At 42.9% G+C, this 19,997-nt stretch overlaps 1 protein-coding gene across 1 annotated transcript in view; it reads left to right on the forward strand.

Annotated features, from left to right (window-relative positions):
- Positions 1 to 19,997, forward strand: part of gas7b (growth arrest-specific 7b) — a 94,233-nt gene that overhangs the window by 48,625 nt on the left and 25,611 nt on the right. Inside the window, exons 3-8 of the mRNA XM_083635709.1 lie at positions 3,930 to 4,007; positions 7,370 to 7,458; positions 9,988 to 10,041; positions 12,845 to 12,934; positions 16,398 to 16,513; positions 16,806 to 16,880. Coding sequence (XP_083491835.1) covers positions 3,930 to 4,007; positions 7,370 to 7,458; positions 9,988 to 10,041; positions 12,845 to 12,934; positions 16,398 to 16,513; positions 16,806 to 16,880 — 502 coding nt within the window. The remainder of the gene's footprint in view (positions 1 to 3,929; positions 4,008 to 7,369; positions 7,459 to 9,987; positions 10,042 to 12,844; positions 12,935 to 16,397; positions 16,514 to 16,805; positions 16,881 to 19,997) is intronic.

Below are 19,997 nucleotides of genomic sequence, written 5' to 3' on the forward strand. Positions count from 1 at the left end.
GCCTGGCTCACAGTCACAACAAACACACCGGCTAAAGTGGGCGTAACGTTTCCTGCATGCCTCTACATGACAGCCAATCACCAGCCGTATTAGAGCGCGGCGTGCAAGCATGTCGCATGCTTATAGGCTCAATGACGCTGTTTTGTTTTGGTATCGAAAATTGGTATCGATTGACAAGGGAGGCTTCGATACCCCTTAGTATCGATGTTTCCATTTCGGTGCCAAGTAAGTATCGAAACTCGATACCCAGCCCTACTCATCGTTCTTTGTGCGTGTTCGGTGTTTACATAGTAATATCACACAATATTCTGTGGGCCTCGAGAAATCACTGAAAACGCTCTGAAACTCTGGCACTGGGAGCGTCCGTTCTCCAAAAGTGGCTGGCACTCAATGAGTTAAACTTTGACCTCCTTACCGCTGAACTTTCTCCGCTCTACCTCGTAGGGAGAGAAGAGAAGATGGTTATCATGTGAATGCAGCTACAGAGGGTATGTACGTGACGTCACAGAGGCAGAAGTCACTGCGTGGTCATGCCCACTGAGTGGCAGCAAGACTGAGTGGCAGCATAGAGACAGTCGGCATGTGTGGGAACTAGAGATGTAACGGTATGAAAATTTCACATCACGATTATCATGACCAAAATTATCACGGTTATCGTATTATCACGGTATTCGTAAAAGATTGCTGACAATGTTCAAAAAGTACTGAGAGACTGACTGAAATCATTTTACAACGTTTTATATTGAAAACTGTTGCCAACTTTGGTTGATGATGGACAGTATTTACAATGTTTTTCAAAGCACTGTAATGTGTTTTAATGATAATGAAAATTTGAAACGGTACGGTTATCATAAGGAATTTTATCACGGTTATCATTAGAACCGGTTATCGTTACATCCCTAGTGGGAACGCCCACAAAATGTTATACGGCTGGTGTGCAAGTGGGGTAAAACCGCCGATATATCTCAATGGGCTGACTCACCAAAGGAAGGTGCTGTGGCTCTAAACTACAGGTTTGGGGATTCTAGAGCAGAACACAAGACGTCTGTTCAGATGTGCGTTTACTGCGGTGGTTAAATCCCCGATCGTGTCTGCCTGGGCTGGGCTATCAGCTAAATTGTAACTTTGCTGAATGGATAGAACGGGGGATTTACCCCAGCCAGGCTGAGCCAGCTAACCCAGCGTCTATGACGAGACATCGCCTCAACCAATTGAGCTTGATGCAGTAATCAGTAGGGGTGTCACAATATATCGTCCCACGAAATTTCGCGATAGTAAAACGTCACGATATGTATCGTTGAGATGAAATCTCATATCGCCAAAAAAAAAAAAAAAAACATTTTTTTTTCTTCCAAAAAATAGACTAAGAAACGTCTTTGTTTGTTGAAGTTCAATGTGTGGAAAGTAGTTCAGTTGAACAAGTCTCTGAAGAGACACATGAGAAGTTATACAGGAGAGAAACCATTCAATTGAGTTTCTGGCAAAACTGTTTACTTGACAGGAAAAACTGAAGATGCATAAAAAATAGATTAAGAAAAGTCTTGTTGTTTGAGTTTGAAGAAAAACTGAAGATGCATAATGAGAATTTATACTGCTGAGAAACCTTTTAGTTCAAAGTAAATTTAAGTGACGGTGTACAGTAACTCATTCTATTTCAAGATAAGCCTTATCTCCAATCTCATGTTTTTTCTAGTTGTTATTGTAATAACAATTTCCCACAACAGCATGTTTTGTATTTGTGCATTTCAAATAAAATACTACTTTTCCAGTCATATATTGTCATTATTCAAGTTTAAAAAAATATTGTTAAAATCGTATCGTATCGTATCGTTATCGTGAACCCAGTATCGTGATACGTATCGTATCGTGAACTGAGTGTATCGTGACACCCCTAGTAATCAGCCTTGATAAATGACACCTGCTGCACCAAACAACAGGGAGGAACCTGCTGAATGTTTTGCCACTCCGGTGGGAAAGTGACGTCAGTGCATACCTTCTATAGACTGGTCAGCAGGACATACGGCTGTTGTTGGGATGGCTCTTCTTCCACCCCAGGCTGGTATAAATCAGGTCTTTCTACCACAGCGCTGTGGTATTTAAGAGCCTAATTCAGCAGCCTGGGCAACTGGAAGTGAAAGACTGAAGTAGAGGGTCAGCAAACACAAGGCCAGACTGCAGGAGAAAGTTGACAGCATGGTTAAATGCATCGATGATGTCGCTGGGGTTAACGACTCCCTTGCTGCACGTCAGACCGAAGTAGACACACGCATCTCTGCCCTGGAGGATGCCGTCTGCTGGGGAACCTGTCCGCGCTGGACAAACTGAATGCAGAGCTGACATCAAAGGTTACAGATTTGGAGGGTCGCTACAGGTGGGATTTTAAACCTCAGGGAGTTTGTTGAGGGGAGCGATGATCTTACATACTTTTGAAGAGTTTATCTCCAAAATGTTGGAGCTGTGGACGTCGCCATGATAATGTCCACAGCCAGATGCAAAGAGAATCTCCACTGCAAGGGCCAGCCTCTCCACCTCACTCCTGACACCCCCCTCCAGTGCTCTGTGCAGCGCAGAGGGCTGTTAACCCAATATGTTCTGAGCTTATTAACACGTTCACAGTCGATTTTTTTTTTTTGACGGTGGGACGTTGATCTAACCCTTTTACGTCTCCTATACCAATATTGGAGGTATTGAATGTGTATAATCTATTTTACCGACCCACTGAGTGGCGACATGTCTCTCCACAGTAGAAAGAGGCGAGCCAAAACTGGAGGGAAAAGCGCGAGGAAGCCGTTCTCATACAGTAAAATGGATGGCGAAAACGCTTTCACTTTCGCGCTGACGCACAGCGGTGGCAACGGTGGGGGGTTCCAAGAATAGACTGGATGCACACTTTGAAACACGCACCATAAATAAGCCCAGAATCGCAAGAGCTTCATCAGAGCTCTCAACCGGACCGCCAAGAAACGAGCGAAACCCATCCAGCGAGCCCCATCCAGACTGCCAGGCAGCAGCAACTCGTTTGTCACAGACCCGCTGCAGAGCCAAGGAGGGCGGAGGAGAACGCCCACGGAGGGAGGAGTTGGAAGCAGAGGGGGGTTTCCTGCTGTTATGGAGGAAATCACTGTTCAAAACTATTGTTTAGATGTCTGACGTCTTACTGATGCCAAAAATGAATGGTTAAAGTGACTGTTCTATCGAATTTCACAAAAAGCCGTTTATCTCAGAATAAATTTCCAGACGCTGAAACCATGCTGTATTCAACTGCTAATGCTTACATAACTACTAACTCTACAAACTAACTCTTTTAGACAGAGAAAGCACACATTCTATTAGTTCTTTTGAGATATTGTGTGTTCACAAAATCTTAGCAGAAAAGAATCCTCGGGTCTTGAAAGATGAGCCAGAATCCTCAAAAAAACCCTCTGGCAGAACCTACCTACAGTAAAAAAAAAACGGCTGGCAGTGAATGTGTTAAAAAGGGCATCCATAAGACAACTTATACACTTTTATAATTAATACTCGTACACTGTACAGTGTAAGGCAGTGCTTCACTGTATATGCACTATAAGCTATGTTTGCTAACAGTTCAGTTGCTAACATTAGCTAACATGCCAGCTAGCCAAACATTACTGTGGAGGAGATGATGGCAGCTGAATAACAAAGAAAGGAAACATTAAGCCAGAGAGCTGTTCAAACTCATCATTAAACCAAATCTGGACCAAACACAATCTGCTCTTATTTTCCACTGACCATTTTTGAATCACTAATTCCGACCAAAACATACAAGTGCCCGCAAATAGTTTCCTTGTAACATTCAAACACACACACACACACACACACACACACACACACACACGGTCGACACAGTTTTATAGCGTTATGTAAATGTTGACCAGCATTTGTCCTCTGATCTCATCGCTTCATTTCAGAAACGACGTGGGAGAGACCGTCCAGCACGCCCGGGACGCCCAAAACCCCCCTCCGACACAAGAACTCTCTACCAGCAGGTATTACAAATGTCTCTCTCCACCCTGAGTCTATATACCACTTGAGCTTTGTATAGTGCCCCAGGGCTGTGAACGCTTCTAGAATTCCATAGTGGCACAAAAAGCGGCTCGCTCACACACTTCCTGTGACTAATTTTATCTGTAGCTCCGACTGGAGAACTAAGGCCTCCTCTGTCTTTCTGTTGGCACCGCTCCGCAAGTAAGGTTTGTCAGATGTCTCCCAGTGTCAGAAGTGGTCGAGCGCCAGCAGCACTTTAATTCATTTGTTTCCCTTCTATCATGCAGTGAAGGCAGCGTCTGAACGTATAGTTTTGCCTCAAACTTACAAACCTGAACTCCCACGCATACCCAGACGTCATCATCCAGTGTTGTAGTCAAGTCACTATATCTTAGGGCTGGGCGATGTGGGCAAAAATGTTATCATGATATGTTTTCTTATATTGATCGATGTCGATATTTATCACGATATATATTTATTACCCGTAAATTCCGGACTATAAGCCGCGGCTTTTTTCCCGTTTTTTGGCCCCTGCGGCTTATATAACGGTGCGTCTTATCTATGGATTTTTTCAGAAAAAAAAAAAAAAAAAAAAAAAAAACTCTCTTTTTTAGCACTCTTTCTAACTATAAATCCACTTCTGTTTTAATTTCCTCTCTTGCCCTCTTTTCACCACACCGCGGACACTGTGTGCACTGTAAAAATAAACAACGGTGGTGTTGTGTTATGTTGTTTTGTTGAAATGTTGTAATACGGTAAATGGGAGCTTCCTCAAACAGCCATCTCTTCCCGACAATCCCCTCTGTGCGTGACCACTTACATATGGTAATTACGGTAAGCAAACGGCCACTCGGGCAACAACTCCCTCCCCCGACTACCAGGAGAAAATCACAAACTTCGGCGAATTCACACAAAGGAAGATCAAGGAATATTCACAACAAGACGAGCAGTAGAAGCAACACTCTCACTTACCATGGGGAAGGTACGCAGAAATTCACACGAGGCAGCTTTCAAGTTGAAAGCAGTCAATCTCGCATTAAAAGAGAGCAGCCGCCGATCAAACAGAGCAGCCGCGCGTAACCTGGGCAAAAGGGACTGTCCGTCCGGGGGAGAACTACTGAACAACTCCCTCCCGACTATCAGGAGAAAATCACAAACTTCGGCGAATTCACACAAAGGAAGATCACGGAATATTATAGGAGTGTGAAAACATCCACAATTACCAACGGGTTCCAAAACGCTGGACTGCTGCGGGATGAAGAGGATGACGCCACGGGGACTGCCCCCTAGTCCGATACCTCACGAGTCCGATACCTCACGAGTCCGACACCTCATGGTTTTGGGTTAGGGTCTGGGGGAGGTTAGGTTTAGGCGTGGGGGTGGGAGAGGTTAGGTTTTGGGTTAGGGTCTGGGGGATGTTAGGTTTAGGCGTGGGGGTGGGAGAGGTTAGGTTTTGGGTTAGGGTCTGGGGGAAGTTAGCCTCTTTTTTCGGACTCGTGAGGTGTCGGACTCGTGAGGTATCGGACTCGTGCCATGGCACCTGAAGGAGAGAGGAGAGTGGTTGACGAAGCCACCCTGAACCTGTTCGTTTCCGACACTGAAGATGAGGACTTTGGTGGTTTCAGTACGCAGGAAGAAGAGGAAGACGAGGATTAGTGACTTGACTTCTCTGGTTACAGGTTTGCTGCACATATACGGTAGCCTATTGTTGTGTGATTTTGTCTGGGGATTAGTGACCTGACTTTTGTTTTGTTTTGTTGAAATGTTAATAAATGGGAGCTTCCCCAAACAGCGATCTCTTTCCCGACATTCCTCTCTGTGCACGAACCCTTTCATATGGTAATTAAACATCAAAACACCCGCGGCTTATAGTCCGGTGCGGCTTATAGAAGAAAAAAATAGTCAATTTTGGTCCCGCGGCTTATACACCGGTGCGTCTTATAGTCCGGAATTTACGGTAATAATAATAATAATGTTCAATTTACAGTTTTAAGATCAGTATTCTCCTTAGACCCCAAAGAAACCAGAAGGTTAATTATGGTTTATATATTTATTGTCAGAATTGATAGGTGACAAAACACTCAATCTCCCGTCCCAGCACTCGGTCCACCATCTTTTGACGTGACCCCCATCTTGTAGGCGACTCCTGCGACTCCTTGCTTGCTAACCTGCAGTCACTTGACACTGGTGGATTTGACTCACTCGGTGCTCTGTTGGAGGGATACTCTTGGTTCGATTACTCTTGCCTGTAGCGCGTGTGTCTCTAGAGCTAAGCGACCACCCGTGCTCGGAGTTATATCTGTACTAGAATAACACAAAGTCACAACAGGTATGCGGGGAACTGCGATAGCAGTTAGGATGAAATTCAGACAGGGTGAGTCACCTGAGGCTGGTAACATAACGTTATGAAGCAGAAGCAGAATCTATCAGTACTCGGTGGCCTCACGTGTTGTTTACGTCTGTGTTCGTGTGCGCGTGTGTGTGTTCTGGCAATCGTTATCTTGTAGGCTACAGCCCGCTGTGCAACACGCTGCTCAGTGCTCACACTCATTCATTTGCGCTACTGTTTTTAGTAGTCACAGCCTCCAGAGAGACTTTACGCGTTGTGATGTAAAATGAGCTGCGGAAGTTCTGCTGGAGAGGCAGAATCTGCTCCGATGCGCAGAAGAATCGCCTTGAGAGCCTTAATGACTTGCAGGTGGTGGGGGCGGAGTTTCTGCAGACAGGAGCAGGAGCATTTTTTCCATGAGGTAGACAGAGAGAGAAGGCAAAACACTGCCCATGTGCTTATATGGGCAGTGTTTAGATTATATATATATGATACAAAGTGGGTTGATTACCGGTAAAGACATCCTTTAAGGCTCATTTATACTCCATCTTCATACGAAAATAAATGCGTCTATTTCAAACGGTAATCGTCGCTGCCCACATACTTCCATGCGTCTTTCACGTTGGTATCATGTTAAGCAATACATCCACCAGTGGGCAGTAGAGAGTCAAATGTGTGTGTGTGTGTGTGGTTCTGCTCCGTTTCATGCGTATCCGTAAGCTTTCAGAGGACGGACAGAAATACGCACAGAATTACGGACAGGTTCTGTCTGTCCCTTTGCTTTTTCATGTTAGCTAAACAAGTCAATAATCTCTTGACAAATTGCCATTAATCTCGGGTCTGTTTTCGACCTCCTGTCTCCATTAAAGACATTTATCGGGTCATAAAGAGAAGTGAATTTTCCCCAGGATCAAATAGACGCAGCGGAAGTTTACAGCGGGACACCTCATCTGCAGACACTGAGCAATAAATGAGTTTTCTATTTCTTCTTCACTCTCTCCCGCTCTTCTCACTCTCCTCACTTTCCCTCTCCAGTGAATGGATTTCACTCAGGCGGGAGTCCCTTGCATCATGTGGAGCATTCGCACAACAGTCTGGTGAGAAAGACCAGTACAGAACCACAGGTAAGGCTGTCTGCCACTTATTTCCTACCTCCTCCTCAACACGCTGCAATGGTGTCTCCCTGAAACCTCCTCAAAGCCCCTTGGGTGTCCCCGTACCCCACTTTGAGAGCCGCTGTCCGAGTCACGGCACCTCCTCTTCCTCCGCAATTCATTGTCTTTAATGCCCGCCTCACACACTTTTTGCCTCAGGCTGTTCAGAGCTTGCTTTGTTTAGGCCAGGGGTCCCCAATTAGTTTTCCCCAAGGGCCAAATTATGCTGAGGGCCGAGGGCCAAGCGGGTTGGGTGCCGGTGACCTTAGGTTGAAGCTAGATTTAGAGGAACAGTAGGATTAGATGGTTATGATGTCATTATTCAATCTTAACCATCAATAGCTCCTTTTCTCACTCACTCCCATGTCCCCACCTGCTCTCCCTGTAGGGCTTGAAATTAACTTTTTTTTTAATCACCAGCCAATATGGCTGCTAGATTTTAAAGTTATTAGCCAATTACAATTTCCACTAGCCAAGTGCACCTCCTGATATCACCGTGTTGGTGTCGTTCCTGGATCAACATTTGTTCCACGTACGGCCCGGGAAAACCCCGCCCCCGAACTCATTTGATTGGTCGCCGCTATTGCTTCTTCCTTAAAACGTGCGTCAAGGGAATTTTTTTTGGTTCAGATTAGGGTTAGGGTGTGAAAAAAGTGCAGCTGTCGGCGAGCTCGGTCCTATGGCTAAATGGATAAGGTGCGCGCCTTCCAATCTGAAAACTGGGGTTCAACCCCCGGTCGAACCACAATTTTTTTTATAAAATCATTTGGTTTAGGCACGTACAACAATGTGGTTAGGGTTAGGGTTTGGGTCTGGTCGTCGTTAGATAAGAAAACCCTAATCTTAAACACATCTTTTTTTACTTGTCGCACGTTTTCAGGAAGAAGCAATTGCGGCGACCAATCAAATGAGTTCAGGGCAGGCTTTTCCCGGCCCGTACTAGGAGCAAATGTTGGTCCAGGAACGACACCAACACGGCGATATTAGGACGTGCGGGGGGTCATAGCCAGGTCAGTACAGTCAGTGTGTGGGCCGGTAGCAGCACAGTAGCACAGAGCGAACAGTATTTTACATGTTGCGTTCAGGTGGACTGTAAAATTTTTATTGTTTATTTTTTCATAAATGCCAGCATGGGCCACATGCGGCCTGTGGACCACTATTTGGGGAACTCTGGTTCAGGCTGTCCTTCACCACATGTGAATAACAATGCTACCTTGTAGCGCCTGCTGCAGGATATGATGACTCATGTATCTCTCTTACTGTCTGCAGACGCCTCCAAAGATACAGTCATACATGTTGCCATTTGTTGGGCGTCTGGGTAGTGTAGAGGTAGAAGCACATGTATAGAGAGCTTTCATGACCGAAAGTAACCTCTTGCTGTCTTCTAATGTGAGCAGTGAGCACGCAGGATCGAATCCCGCCTGGAACAAAGTATGACATGATCGAATCTGGTCTGGAACAAAGTTCTGATGGTGTTTTAACTTTTTTCATACAGCTACCATCCACCACAGTAGGGGTGGGCAATTTTTTTTTTCCTGAGGGCCATACTGACACATCAAGTAAGCGAAGGGCCACACATTGGAGATTATACCTGCCAACCAACATTCCTGATTATTGCGGGAGTCTCCCTTTTTTTAACCCTCTCTCCCATTGTCATTGGTAATTTCTTGTTAATCTCCTGATATAATAGTGATACAAATCCAATGGCTGTCGCAGATGAGATTTATTAACTTTATTAACATAATTCTGCCTTTTATTGAGTTTTTGGGGGTCGTTTTTGTTTTTCTTTGAGTCTGGCCCTGGGGCCGCATTTTGCCCCAGGCTCCAGGGCCGCAAGAAATGACTGTAAAACAGTGACTGTAAAACCCAGCATCTATTGAGGTATTTGGTCAAAAATATTGTGATGTTATTTCTGCCCATATCGCCTAGCCCTAGCGCTCCTACACACACAGAGCCATTCAAGTATATATATAAATGCCAGGCCAGCCTGCAACCGATGATTCAGTCTATCCCCCTTTTTATTTCTAAAAAGTGCTCTGTCCTTCTCTTTCCATGGCATGGCCAGTGTGGGATGTACTCTCTCTCTCTCCCTCCTCACTCCCTCTCTCTCTCTATAGCTATCCCTTTTCTCTCACTTTAAGTTTATACTTCTTTCCTCATTGCTCTCTCCCCTCATACACTCGCACAATGAAGAATTACCTCAGGGTGCACGCACACACACACACACACCACACACAAATCCAACCCTCCCTGCTCTGCACAGCAGCAGCAGCGGGAGCAGCCAGACGGATGCTAATATAGAGGAAAACTGTGTGTGTGTGTGTGTGTGTGTGTGTGTGTGTGTGTGTGTGTGTGTGTGTGTGTGTGTGTGTGTGTGTGTGTGTGTGTGTGTGTGTGTGTGTGTGTGTGTGTGTGTGTGTGTGTGTGTGTGTGTGCGTATGTGAGCGATCATGTCTGACACGGAGGAGGGTTTTGACGGAGTGTCCTACCTCTCCACAGAGCCCTGGATCGACGTCACCCACCAGGAAACACAACAAGGAGACCTCTCTCACGGTGAGTAACTAACCATAACTCTCAACTCCAGCTCTCACCCATACATATCAAGTATATCACTCTCATACATATATATATATATACTATATATATAATATATATATATATATATACTGTGTGTGTATATATATATATATATATATATATATATATATATATATATATGTGTGTGTGTGTGTGTGTGTGTGTGTGTGTGTATATATACATACATACATACATACATACAGTATATATATGAATAAATAAAATAAAAATAGAACCACAAAAGCTGCATAACAGCAATAATATCCCCATGGACAGGGTGGATAGACAAGAGTGAATGAACAGTCGGTAATTGCTTCTTTACTTGATGTGTGTTCTCTGTCTGAGCTGGCCAGATGAGAGTGTTGCCAAAGCAACAGAGTGTGGATCTATCTTGAATACCAAGGTGTGTGTGTGTGTGTGTGTGTGTGTGTGTGTGTGTGTGTGTGTGTGTGTGTGTGTGTGTGTGTGTGTGTGTGTGTGTGTGTGTGTGTGTGTGTGTGTACAGTAGGGAGTGTGTGTGTACAGTAGGGAGTGTGTGTGGATATTTCTTTATATAAACTATCTGTCTTACAGTGGAGGTTATTAATATAGTACAAGGGAGGATGATCCTGCCTTATTTTTTATAAGAGATGGGGGATTTTATATAATATTTTTTTTTATAAAATATCAATCAAATGTGTTTTTTCTGAATAACATGCATGGTATTCATCATATTCTTCAAATGCTTCGACAGTGACACCTGTAGGGCACTGATGGAGCGGCATGCAGACAGAGTCTGTGCCAATGGGTCTCTCTGTCGTGCCCACAGGGGTACGCTACAATAACTTTACCCCCTTGGGCATTTCTTTCTTTGGTAATTTATCTCATGCTAAACTATGATTGGTTGAAAAACACATGCAATTCACAGGGAACAGTGAAGCCTCAACCGCCCTCACCAATCACTACCAATCAATTAATTTATTCAACCAAATTGGTTGTTGATTGGATAGATTGCTAAGATTGACATTGTATTGTCCAATGATGAATGAGTCTCAAAATCTTGTTGAATCCAGCTCCATTTGTCTACTATAGGAAGTGATGACATCAAGATTCCACTTTGCTGTGACGACCTGACACAGTAATAGATAGATTTACACGACAGTAGCAGCATATTATATTTTCCCCTTCCTCTTTTTATTTATTTTTATCAAGCAGTAAGTTAGCTCACAAGCCAGACAGTCGATGCATTGTATTACGCGAGCCAACATGACTTTCTACAACACGAGTTTAGAGCGGGCGGCCGCGGTACGCGCGGACACTGAAATCTCCGCAAACACTGGGATATATGCAATGTCATCGGCTGCACGCGGTTACAGACGGCAAGCATGTGCAAGTAAGTCAATTAAGTTCAAGTTATCCGGGTCTTCTAGTAAATTCGGCGTGCAAATGGTCCACCAAGCAGCGCTATTGTTTCGTATTGTTTCATGCTGCATAGCCTGTCATTTTTTCTAATAAAAACCGCAACCTTAAACTCCCACATTTTTAAACTGAATTTGGCCCGTAAATCCATGGCTGATAGCGAGCTCATTTTTAAAGCTAGAGTGATGATCTTTATACCATATGAAAGTAGAAGATTGGTACCAAGCATCGATTGGTACCAAGCATGTCAACCTAGCATGTCGGGAAGGGGGGGTAAATAACGCTCCAAGGTTGATGAATTGGAATGTAACTAAACGAGTATGTTGATAGAAGAACAGGAAGCCGCACACTCTGGTTCCAGAAGCAAGAAAGTGTAATTTAACGCTATTTGACAACAGTTTCAGCCGTAGCCTTTGTCAAGTCTCATACAAACACAGTGCAAGACGGCCATTATAAAGACAGGTGGGCTGATTGAATGGACAACACCTGTCCTGTGAAAGCACACCTGAATGTGATTACAATGACATCATAGGATCAGTCATGCAGTAATAGGCTACATTTAGACAGTAGATTAATCAAAACATTGATGTCGCAGGTAGGCTGTATACCATAATATATCATGAATCTATGTGAATAAATAGATTTATATATATAGTAATCACAGCCTAATGCATACTGTAGAGATAAATCCTGAAACAAGAAGAAAAAAGAAGAAAAGAGCATACAGTATATAGATATAAGGGTTTGTGGACTACACACAATCTGACCAACTCTAAATTGTGTGTCAGCTGTTTCATCCATCTTATTTTTCTTCAATCTGCATTGAAAATGTGCAAAAATTCTCGCAACAGTTGTAGCCTAAGCCAGTGGTTTTCAAAGTGGGGTCCCCAGCAAAAAGGGGGGATAATCTATTTTCACTATAATAAGTAACACAATCTAAGCTAGTGTAGAAGTGAGTAACTAAGCTAATAATAACCATAACAGCACAAATAATTGACAAAAATCTCGAAATAAATATACAGTATTTACTGAGAAAAGTGAAATGAGAAATGAGAAAAGGAACAATTATTGATGGTTAAAACTGAACAATGACATCACAACAGTCTAATCCTAATGCTAAATTAAACTGAGATATTCCTCTAAATCTGTCTTCAAACTGCAAAAGGAAAAAAAACACGCAATTTTTTTGGGGGGGCGAGAGTATCCTCCCTTGCTTTCAAGCTCAGGAGCCGCGCCACTGATCTGTCAACACATGTGTACTGTTTGACCCCACACGGTCAATCAGCTGTACAGTAAAAGGCATCAAAGTGAAGCTGTCACACTATACCATTACCCCTATATTGAACTAACCCCGCCCCCATCTCTCTCTCTCTCTCTCTAGATTAACTGTGTGACATTCCCAATGCCAATGAGTCTGCCTGAGCAGCAGCTGCTGAAACCGGACGAATGGAGCTACTGTGACTACTTCTGGGTAAATGCACCATCTCTCTATCTATCTACATATAAAAGGGCAAGTGGGTATCAAGTGGGTATCTCTGTCCCATTGTCTGTTCTCTGTTTTGTCCCACTGATGATGTCATAGAGATGTCATAAAAGCAAAATCATCTCATGCCTATAATCCATACTGCATTTATGATCGCTGTTCCGCTGACAGAAATACGCTTTTACAAGGCGCAAGACTATAACGTTAACGTAACTTGTGGACTTGCTCAAGTGTCCAGACAGCGTCTCCAGTATAACACGTTGACTATTTCCGTACTCCCGCTGTACAGTCCGTAGCATCAAACAATGCAGTATGCAGCATACTTGAAACATGTCGGTTATGTATAAACAAAGCATAACATTGTCTGACAGGGGTCAGATGCCTGACTTCCACCAAAACACACGTCATTACTGTAAGTGACTGAATTCAGTCAACACAAAAACATACCGTAATGGGGGAAAAAATGGAATAAACGTCCCGGCGTTTAATGGAGACCGGCGTTTATTCTGCTAAATCAGATCAGACCCCCAGCGGGAGACGCGGCGCCAGATGGAGACCCGGCGGGTATTAGAAGAAATACGGTAGTCTCCAAAACGACACTGAAGTTCAATGCTGGATTACAAAGCTTCTGAAAGGGCTGCCATCACACTGAAGGTCTCCTACTAACCGTGCAGCCCTTAGCTTTCAGAGGGAAAAAACAGGAAGTGAATCAGCCATAGCGTTCCAGAGATATTGATTGTAACATTCAGCATTCACATTCAGAGTATATTTTTGCTGTCAAATATAAATATGATATCGCCAACTCCGGAGGGGTTAAATTATTTGCTTTTCATTGGAAAGTGCATTTATCTCACACCAACTGTAATCTTTACACTAATTAGAAGAAAAGCAAGATTGTAAGGCTCAGCACTAGATGAAGTGACTTGTTAAGCTGGATGTTTTGCAGTGTAACCACAGGAAGGAAAGCAATCCTTCAGTGAAGTGATTCTGCTTCTCGCTCGCCTTACAGATAAATCACTCCGTTAGCATCCCTGAGAGTCTGTACGAAAAAAACAATAATAATAATAATAATAATAATAATAATACACTTTATTTGTATAGCACCTTTCATAGCAAAATGCAGCTCAAAGTGCTTTACAGTAAACCCCAAGTACAAAACAACAGCAACAACAATGCAGGTAAAACAGTAAAAGGGCGATATTAAACAAAAATAGTAAAACCAGTAGAAAAAGCATGAAAAGGATATTAAACAGTAGTAGTACAAACAACACAATACATGATAAAAATTACAACAGCGGGTCCTTTTCAACTTTCTAACGTGACTCTACAGTCGTCTGAGCTGGGCTGCGCTGCACAGTGACAAACGGCTTTACGGAGCTGTAGGATGACACATGACATGTAGCTGGTGCGAGCCAGCTGGCCTCCCTCCACCGGGCTGTTTGGAAGCCTCTCCACCCCTGTGCTGTAATCTTAACCAGGTGCGGTGTGCAACAGTAACACACTCCAGAGATACACACGGGGGTGTGCAACACTAACACACTCCAGAGATACACACGGAGGTGTGCAACACTAACACACTCCAGAGATACAGCGGAGGAGCTGCACAGCCGAGCCTGGGAACGGCAAAACAAACCAGCTCCACTTTATTATGAGCTCTACAGCGCTCAGTCCTCCCAGTTATGTAACATGGCCTCTGTTGTGTTCGAGTGATATGAGTGTTTGAAGGCTGGCGCTGATACTGATATTTTTAAGATATTGTGTGCTTTCATTCTTTAAATTTGACCAATTTCATCGGGGGGGGGTGTGTGTGTGTGTGTGTGTGTGTGTGTGTGTGTTCAGGTTATGGGCTTCCCATAGACAACCAGTGTGGTATTGATCAATTCTACAGTAAATATGTAATCAAAGAAACCGCATCATATCAGATGTGAACCACGCTGTGATCAGGCCAACTCTACCTTGGCTTACTTTGTTTGCCTGTTTCCACTCTTAACAGCCTGAGTTAATGCAGCGTTTAACTCCTGCTGCCACACTATCCTTATTTATTTCATGTGTTATGCGGCAGGTAGCTGGTTTATGTCACTGAACTCAAGGCCTTGAACGTTTTTGAAAATCGACATAAATAAATAGACATGGGTCATTGAAACTCCTTGAATTAATATATTTTGTGCAAGAATAGAAATTGAAGTTCTTGTGTATTTTTTTTTACTTAACGTTAGTAAATACGGTAGACTATAATTGCCGCTGTCTGTATGTGTGTCTCCTGCCGTCTGTGCGTCCTTGTTTCATGCCCCACTTTTTGATTTGATTTGATTTGATTTTTATTTGTCTCAAACAAGCACAAGCATAAAAACAGGCAGTATATGTAAAAAGAAAAACAGGTACACAGTGATAAAGTGCAAGTTCGAGAAGGGGCTGAAGGAAGCAAAGCTTATCATGTACAGCCCCCACTTACATTGTCATAGACAATCCATAAGAACATACATAATCCATAAATCTGTAACATCTTTAAAAATTAAACATTAAACTTTAATATTTAAAAAAAACGTATAAACATACAAAACTAATGGTAAATGGTAAATGGTAAATGGTAAATAAATCCTTTCTAAAAAAAGTATATATATGAAGTATAAATTAGCTGACCAGTTCTTTATATATTATATGTTCTTTTTGTGTCCTCATCTAGTTTGTTCCACAGTTTGACACCACAGACAGAGATGCACATACTTTTCACAGTTGAATGGATGGTAGGTTGTTTAAAATGGTGCTTACCTCTTAAATTGTATTTACCCTCTCTAACCGTGAACATCGTTTGGATGTTACTTGGTAATAAGTTATTTGAGGCTTTAAACAGAAACTGTACAGTTTTGAAATTAACTAGGTCCCTGAATTTTAAAATACCCGATTTAAAAAACAAAGGACTTGTATGATCAAGGTACCCAGCATGATGAACCATCCTAATGACTCTTTTTTGTAAAGTGCAAATCTTTTGTAAAGTGCTTTTGTATGCATTTCCCCATACCTCAACACAATAGGACAAATATGGATCAATAAGTGCACAGTACAGAATTTGAAGTGATTTCTGATCTAAAATGTGTTTGGTTTTACCCAGTATTCCAACGCTTCTGCGTGCCTCGAAAGTGTGGCGATCACGTGCGTGCATGAGTGACTGAAGTCAAATGATGCAGGTTAAACAGCGGTAAGCAAGCTAGAAAGCTAACGTTATGCGAACCTGCAGCGACGCCTGGAAAACATAAAAATAATCAGTGTTGTAACAGTAAAGACCCTTGATCCGCGTCTCAAACTATGTCATGTTGGGTCCTTGAATTTGAAGGGATTCGGACCTGGAAAGTCCTTGAAAAGTCCTTGAATTTGATGTTTAAGAAGGTGTGGGAACCCTGCATGTTTGTTTGCTCAGTGTGTTTCTCGTGTGTTTGTTGTGTCGATCCTGCAGACCGATAAGAAGGATCCTCAGGGCAATGGCTGCATCACAGGATTCGAGGTTTTGCTGCAGAAACAGCTGAAGGGGAAACAGATGCAGAAAGAGATGGCCGAGTTCATACGAGAAAGGTAAAAGCCTGTGTGTGGGGGTAGGGTGTGTGTGGGGGTAGGGTATGTGTGGGGGTGGGTTATGTGTGGTCCATTTTTTAATCTGCAATCTGCCAAACTTCCCCTTTTGTCACATGTTATCCTCACGTTACCATGGAAACCAAACAAGCTGTTATCCAAACAAGCTATTTCCCCTTTTTTTCTGCTTGATGCACATCACTGGGGGGGAGACACTCTGTTTATCTCCATGTGCACATGGAGATGAACAGAGTGTTTAGATGCAGTGTGGTAACATCTCCACTTCCCCCCTCAGGATCAAGATAGAAGAGGAGTACGCCAGGAATCTCTCCAAGCTCTCCCAGATCCCTCTAGCGAGCCAGGAAGATGGGTGAGTGACCTTGCTCCTCCTCCAAGGATTTCCAGCAGAAAGAGGAACCTGCAAGGAAGATGTGACGCAATATAAAAAATATATATATAAATAAAGAAATGTCCACTTCAACATTTCAAAAGCTTCCTGGCAGAATTTCCACAATTCAGCACCTTTGGAGATCACAAGGTTGTTAACCATCTGTTTGTAGGTCTCCTTGCCCTCCACTCCAGTATGTTGTCTAATAATATGATACTGTATTCATACACTCACTCATACAAACACTTTTCTAAAAATGACAATTACAAAGTGCTTTACATACAATAAAACCAAAATAGACAGAAAATTCCATTCAAGTTCCTTGATAAGAAGACCATGAAGACATTAGCTACATCTTTAATTCATCACTACTACACCTGTATATCCTGGTACCGTGGTTTAACTAAAAGATCAAAAGACAGGTTTAAAAAAGCTCAAAACAAACTAATGAGGGTCATCCTTAACCTCAGTCCAAGAACGCACTTTAGCCCAAACCATTTTAAAGAGTTGAATTGGCTCCCCGTTGAAGGTAGAGTTCAACAGTTAAAACTTGGTCTTGGTCTATATATAAAATATTGCCTGACCTTTGTCCAAATTACTGTACTAAGTACTTTCAGTTTGTTCGGGACACTCATAGCCTGAACACGAGGGCTAGTGTAGCGAATTTGAAACTACCCAACCTAAAAAGCAAAGTTGGGACAAGTACATTCCTCTATACGGGGGGGATGGGGGGGGGGGAGGGGAACAAGATCCCTAACGAAATTAAGTCTGCGAATTCTCTGAATGTTTTCAAAAACCTTCTGAAGAAATTCATGCTCAGTAAGCTCGAGCATTGATTCCCAAACTGTGGTCCGTGGTCTGCGGGGCTCCGCCTGGTGGTCCGCCAGAGATTATTTTTTTATTTTTTAACAGACAACAGTTTATACGCATTAATCCTGAGCAGTTGCCGGATTGGGCCGATTTTCGGAAATATCGCGATATTTGGGAAATATCACAATTTTGAACATTTACTTTCAGAGGCTGCAGCAGGCTCAGTTCTAAAGCCAGAGTGAAGTTTCTGGTATCATATGAAACTAGAAGACATAAGGAATCGATTTGTACCAACCATGTCATGCTAGTTTGTGAGGAAGGTAGCTAAATAACACCCCATACGCTAAATTTTGGCAAGGGAAAAAAACATTTTCAAAGGGGTCCTCTTTTCAAAGGGGTCCTCTTTTTCACAGTCTAATGTTGGCAGGTGTGTGTGTGTGTGTGTGTGTGTGTGTGTGTGTGTGTGTGTGTGTGTGTGTGTGTGTGTGTGTGTCCGTTTTGAACCAGCTAGTAGCCTTATATTGTCATTTAGCCTTTCTGCTGCTATTGCATGGTTAAATCAGCTAATTTTATTTTATGTGGGGGGGGGGTTGGTATACGCAGTGGAAGTGGTACCTGGGAAATTTGGTTTGCTACAGTACATAGTGGTACTTGGACAGAAAAGTTTGGGAACCCCTGAGCGAGAGTAATGTTTTGAACTTGAGTTTTTTTTAACTTGTGTTGGTTTGTATCTCTTGTTCTTTTTATTCTTGTTTGTTCAATATTGTTTATATGATGTTATGTGTTACTGTATGTCCTGATCGGCCAGGTGCTCATATTTACCTTCACGATCCCCTTGATGTAGCCATGACGTTCAGCGAAGTCAATGTGGTGGAATGACGTGATCTCCAAAGTGGCTGAATTGTGGAAATTCTGCCAGGAAGCTTTTGAAATGTTGAAGTGTTATTTTTTTTATATATATATATATATATATATATATTTGTATTGCGTCAGATCTTCTATGCAAGTTCCTTTTTCTGGTGGAAATCCTGTTGCAGATCATGTTGGAAATAAGTGTTCACACTTTTACATGTCATCCCTTGGATTTTGTTGTCTTCTATATCCATAAAATCAATCAATCAATCAATTAATCAATCAATCAGTGATGTAAAAGTATCACAATAAAATAAAATAAAGTTGAATAAAAAATAAATAATAGGAATAAAAGGTAATAAAAGAGATACACAGATACAACTAGACAACAGAAATATAGCTAAGAACGGATAGACAATAGAAGTTGCCCCCTGAGACAGTAATAAATAATAACTAAAGTAAAAACCACAACAATAAAACGATAAACACAATAACAATAAGATAGTAGGCAACTTTATTAATGATTTGGGTCACTGCAGTAGCAAGTAAAAGGATACAACCAAGAAAAATGGAATATAAACACGAGTAGAGCAAATGGGAGCTATGTGAACAACTTCAGCTAGAACATAATGAGGTAGAAATGTACTGTATGGATGAAAGTCAGCCGGCCAACCAGCGAGCCAGCAAGCCAATTAGTCAGCCAATCAGCCAGCCCGTCTGCTAGCCAGTCAACTAACCAACCAGGCAAGACATCCTGGTGTGAGTCTGGGTCTGCAGGCCCTGGTAACGGAGCTGTGAAACAGTACGGCCTTCCTGTGAATCACTGTATCCTTTCATCTCCATCCTGTGGCATGCTTCAGCTATTAGAGAGAGAGAGAAGAGAGGGAGAGAAGTGTGTGTGTGTGTGTGTGTGTGTGTGTGTGTGTGTGTGTGTGTGTGTGTGTGTGTGTGTGTGTGTGTGTGTGTGTGTTGGGGGGGGGGGTGAAGATGAGGGCAGTGAGTGAGGTTTGAGGAGAGACCGACAATTTAGCTGTGTCTGTGATGGGGTTGAAGCCCTGCGGAGAGACAGAGTTTGCAGTCTCCAGTGGGACAGCAGAGGAGATATCACGCTGATGCTGGCTCTTTGTCTGGCTCTCTGACGGGACGTGGGGGCGTGGAAAGTAAGGTGATGGGAAGCTGAGAGAGGAGCTCCACAAAGACCAGAAGCTGTGGCTTAGGTCGCCAGGATGGCAGCGTTATTGTGAGTTTCCACGAGGAATTGGCTTCAACGCAACATGGCGCCTTGCAAAAGTCTTTGATCTGAAATGCTTCAATGAAGTCAAAATTGGAATTCAAGTCTAATCAGTAAAGTTTCATCATGCCTTGACACCAGTGACATACTGGTAAATGAAAAGTAGGGATGGGGCAATATATCAACATTCAATATATCAACATTCA

This window comes from Poromitra crassiceps, assembly GCF_964638095.1.
Source record: "Poromitra crassiceps genome assembly, chromosome: 4".
Taxonomy (NCBI): domain Eukaryota; kingdom Metazoa; phylum Chordata; class Actinopteri; order Beryciformes; family Melamphaidae; genus Poromitra; species Poromitra crassiceps.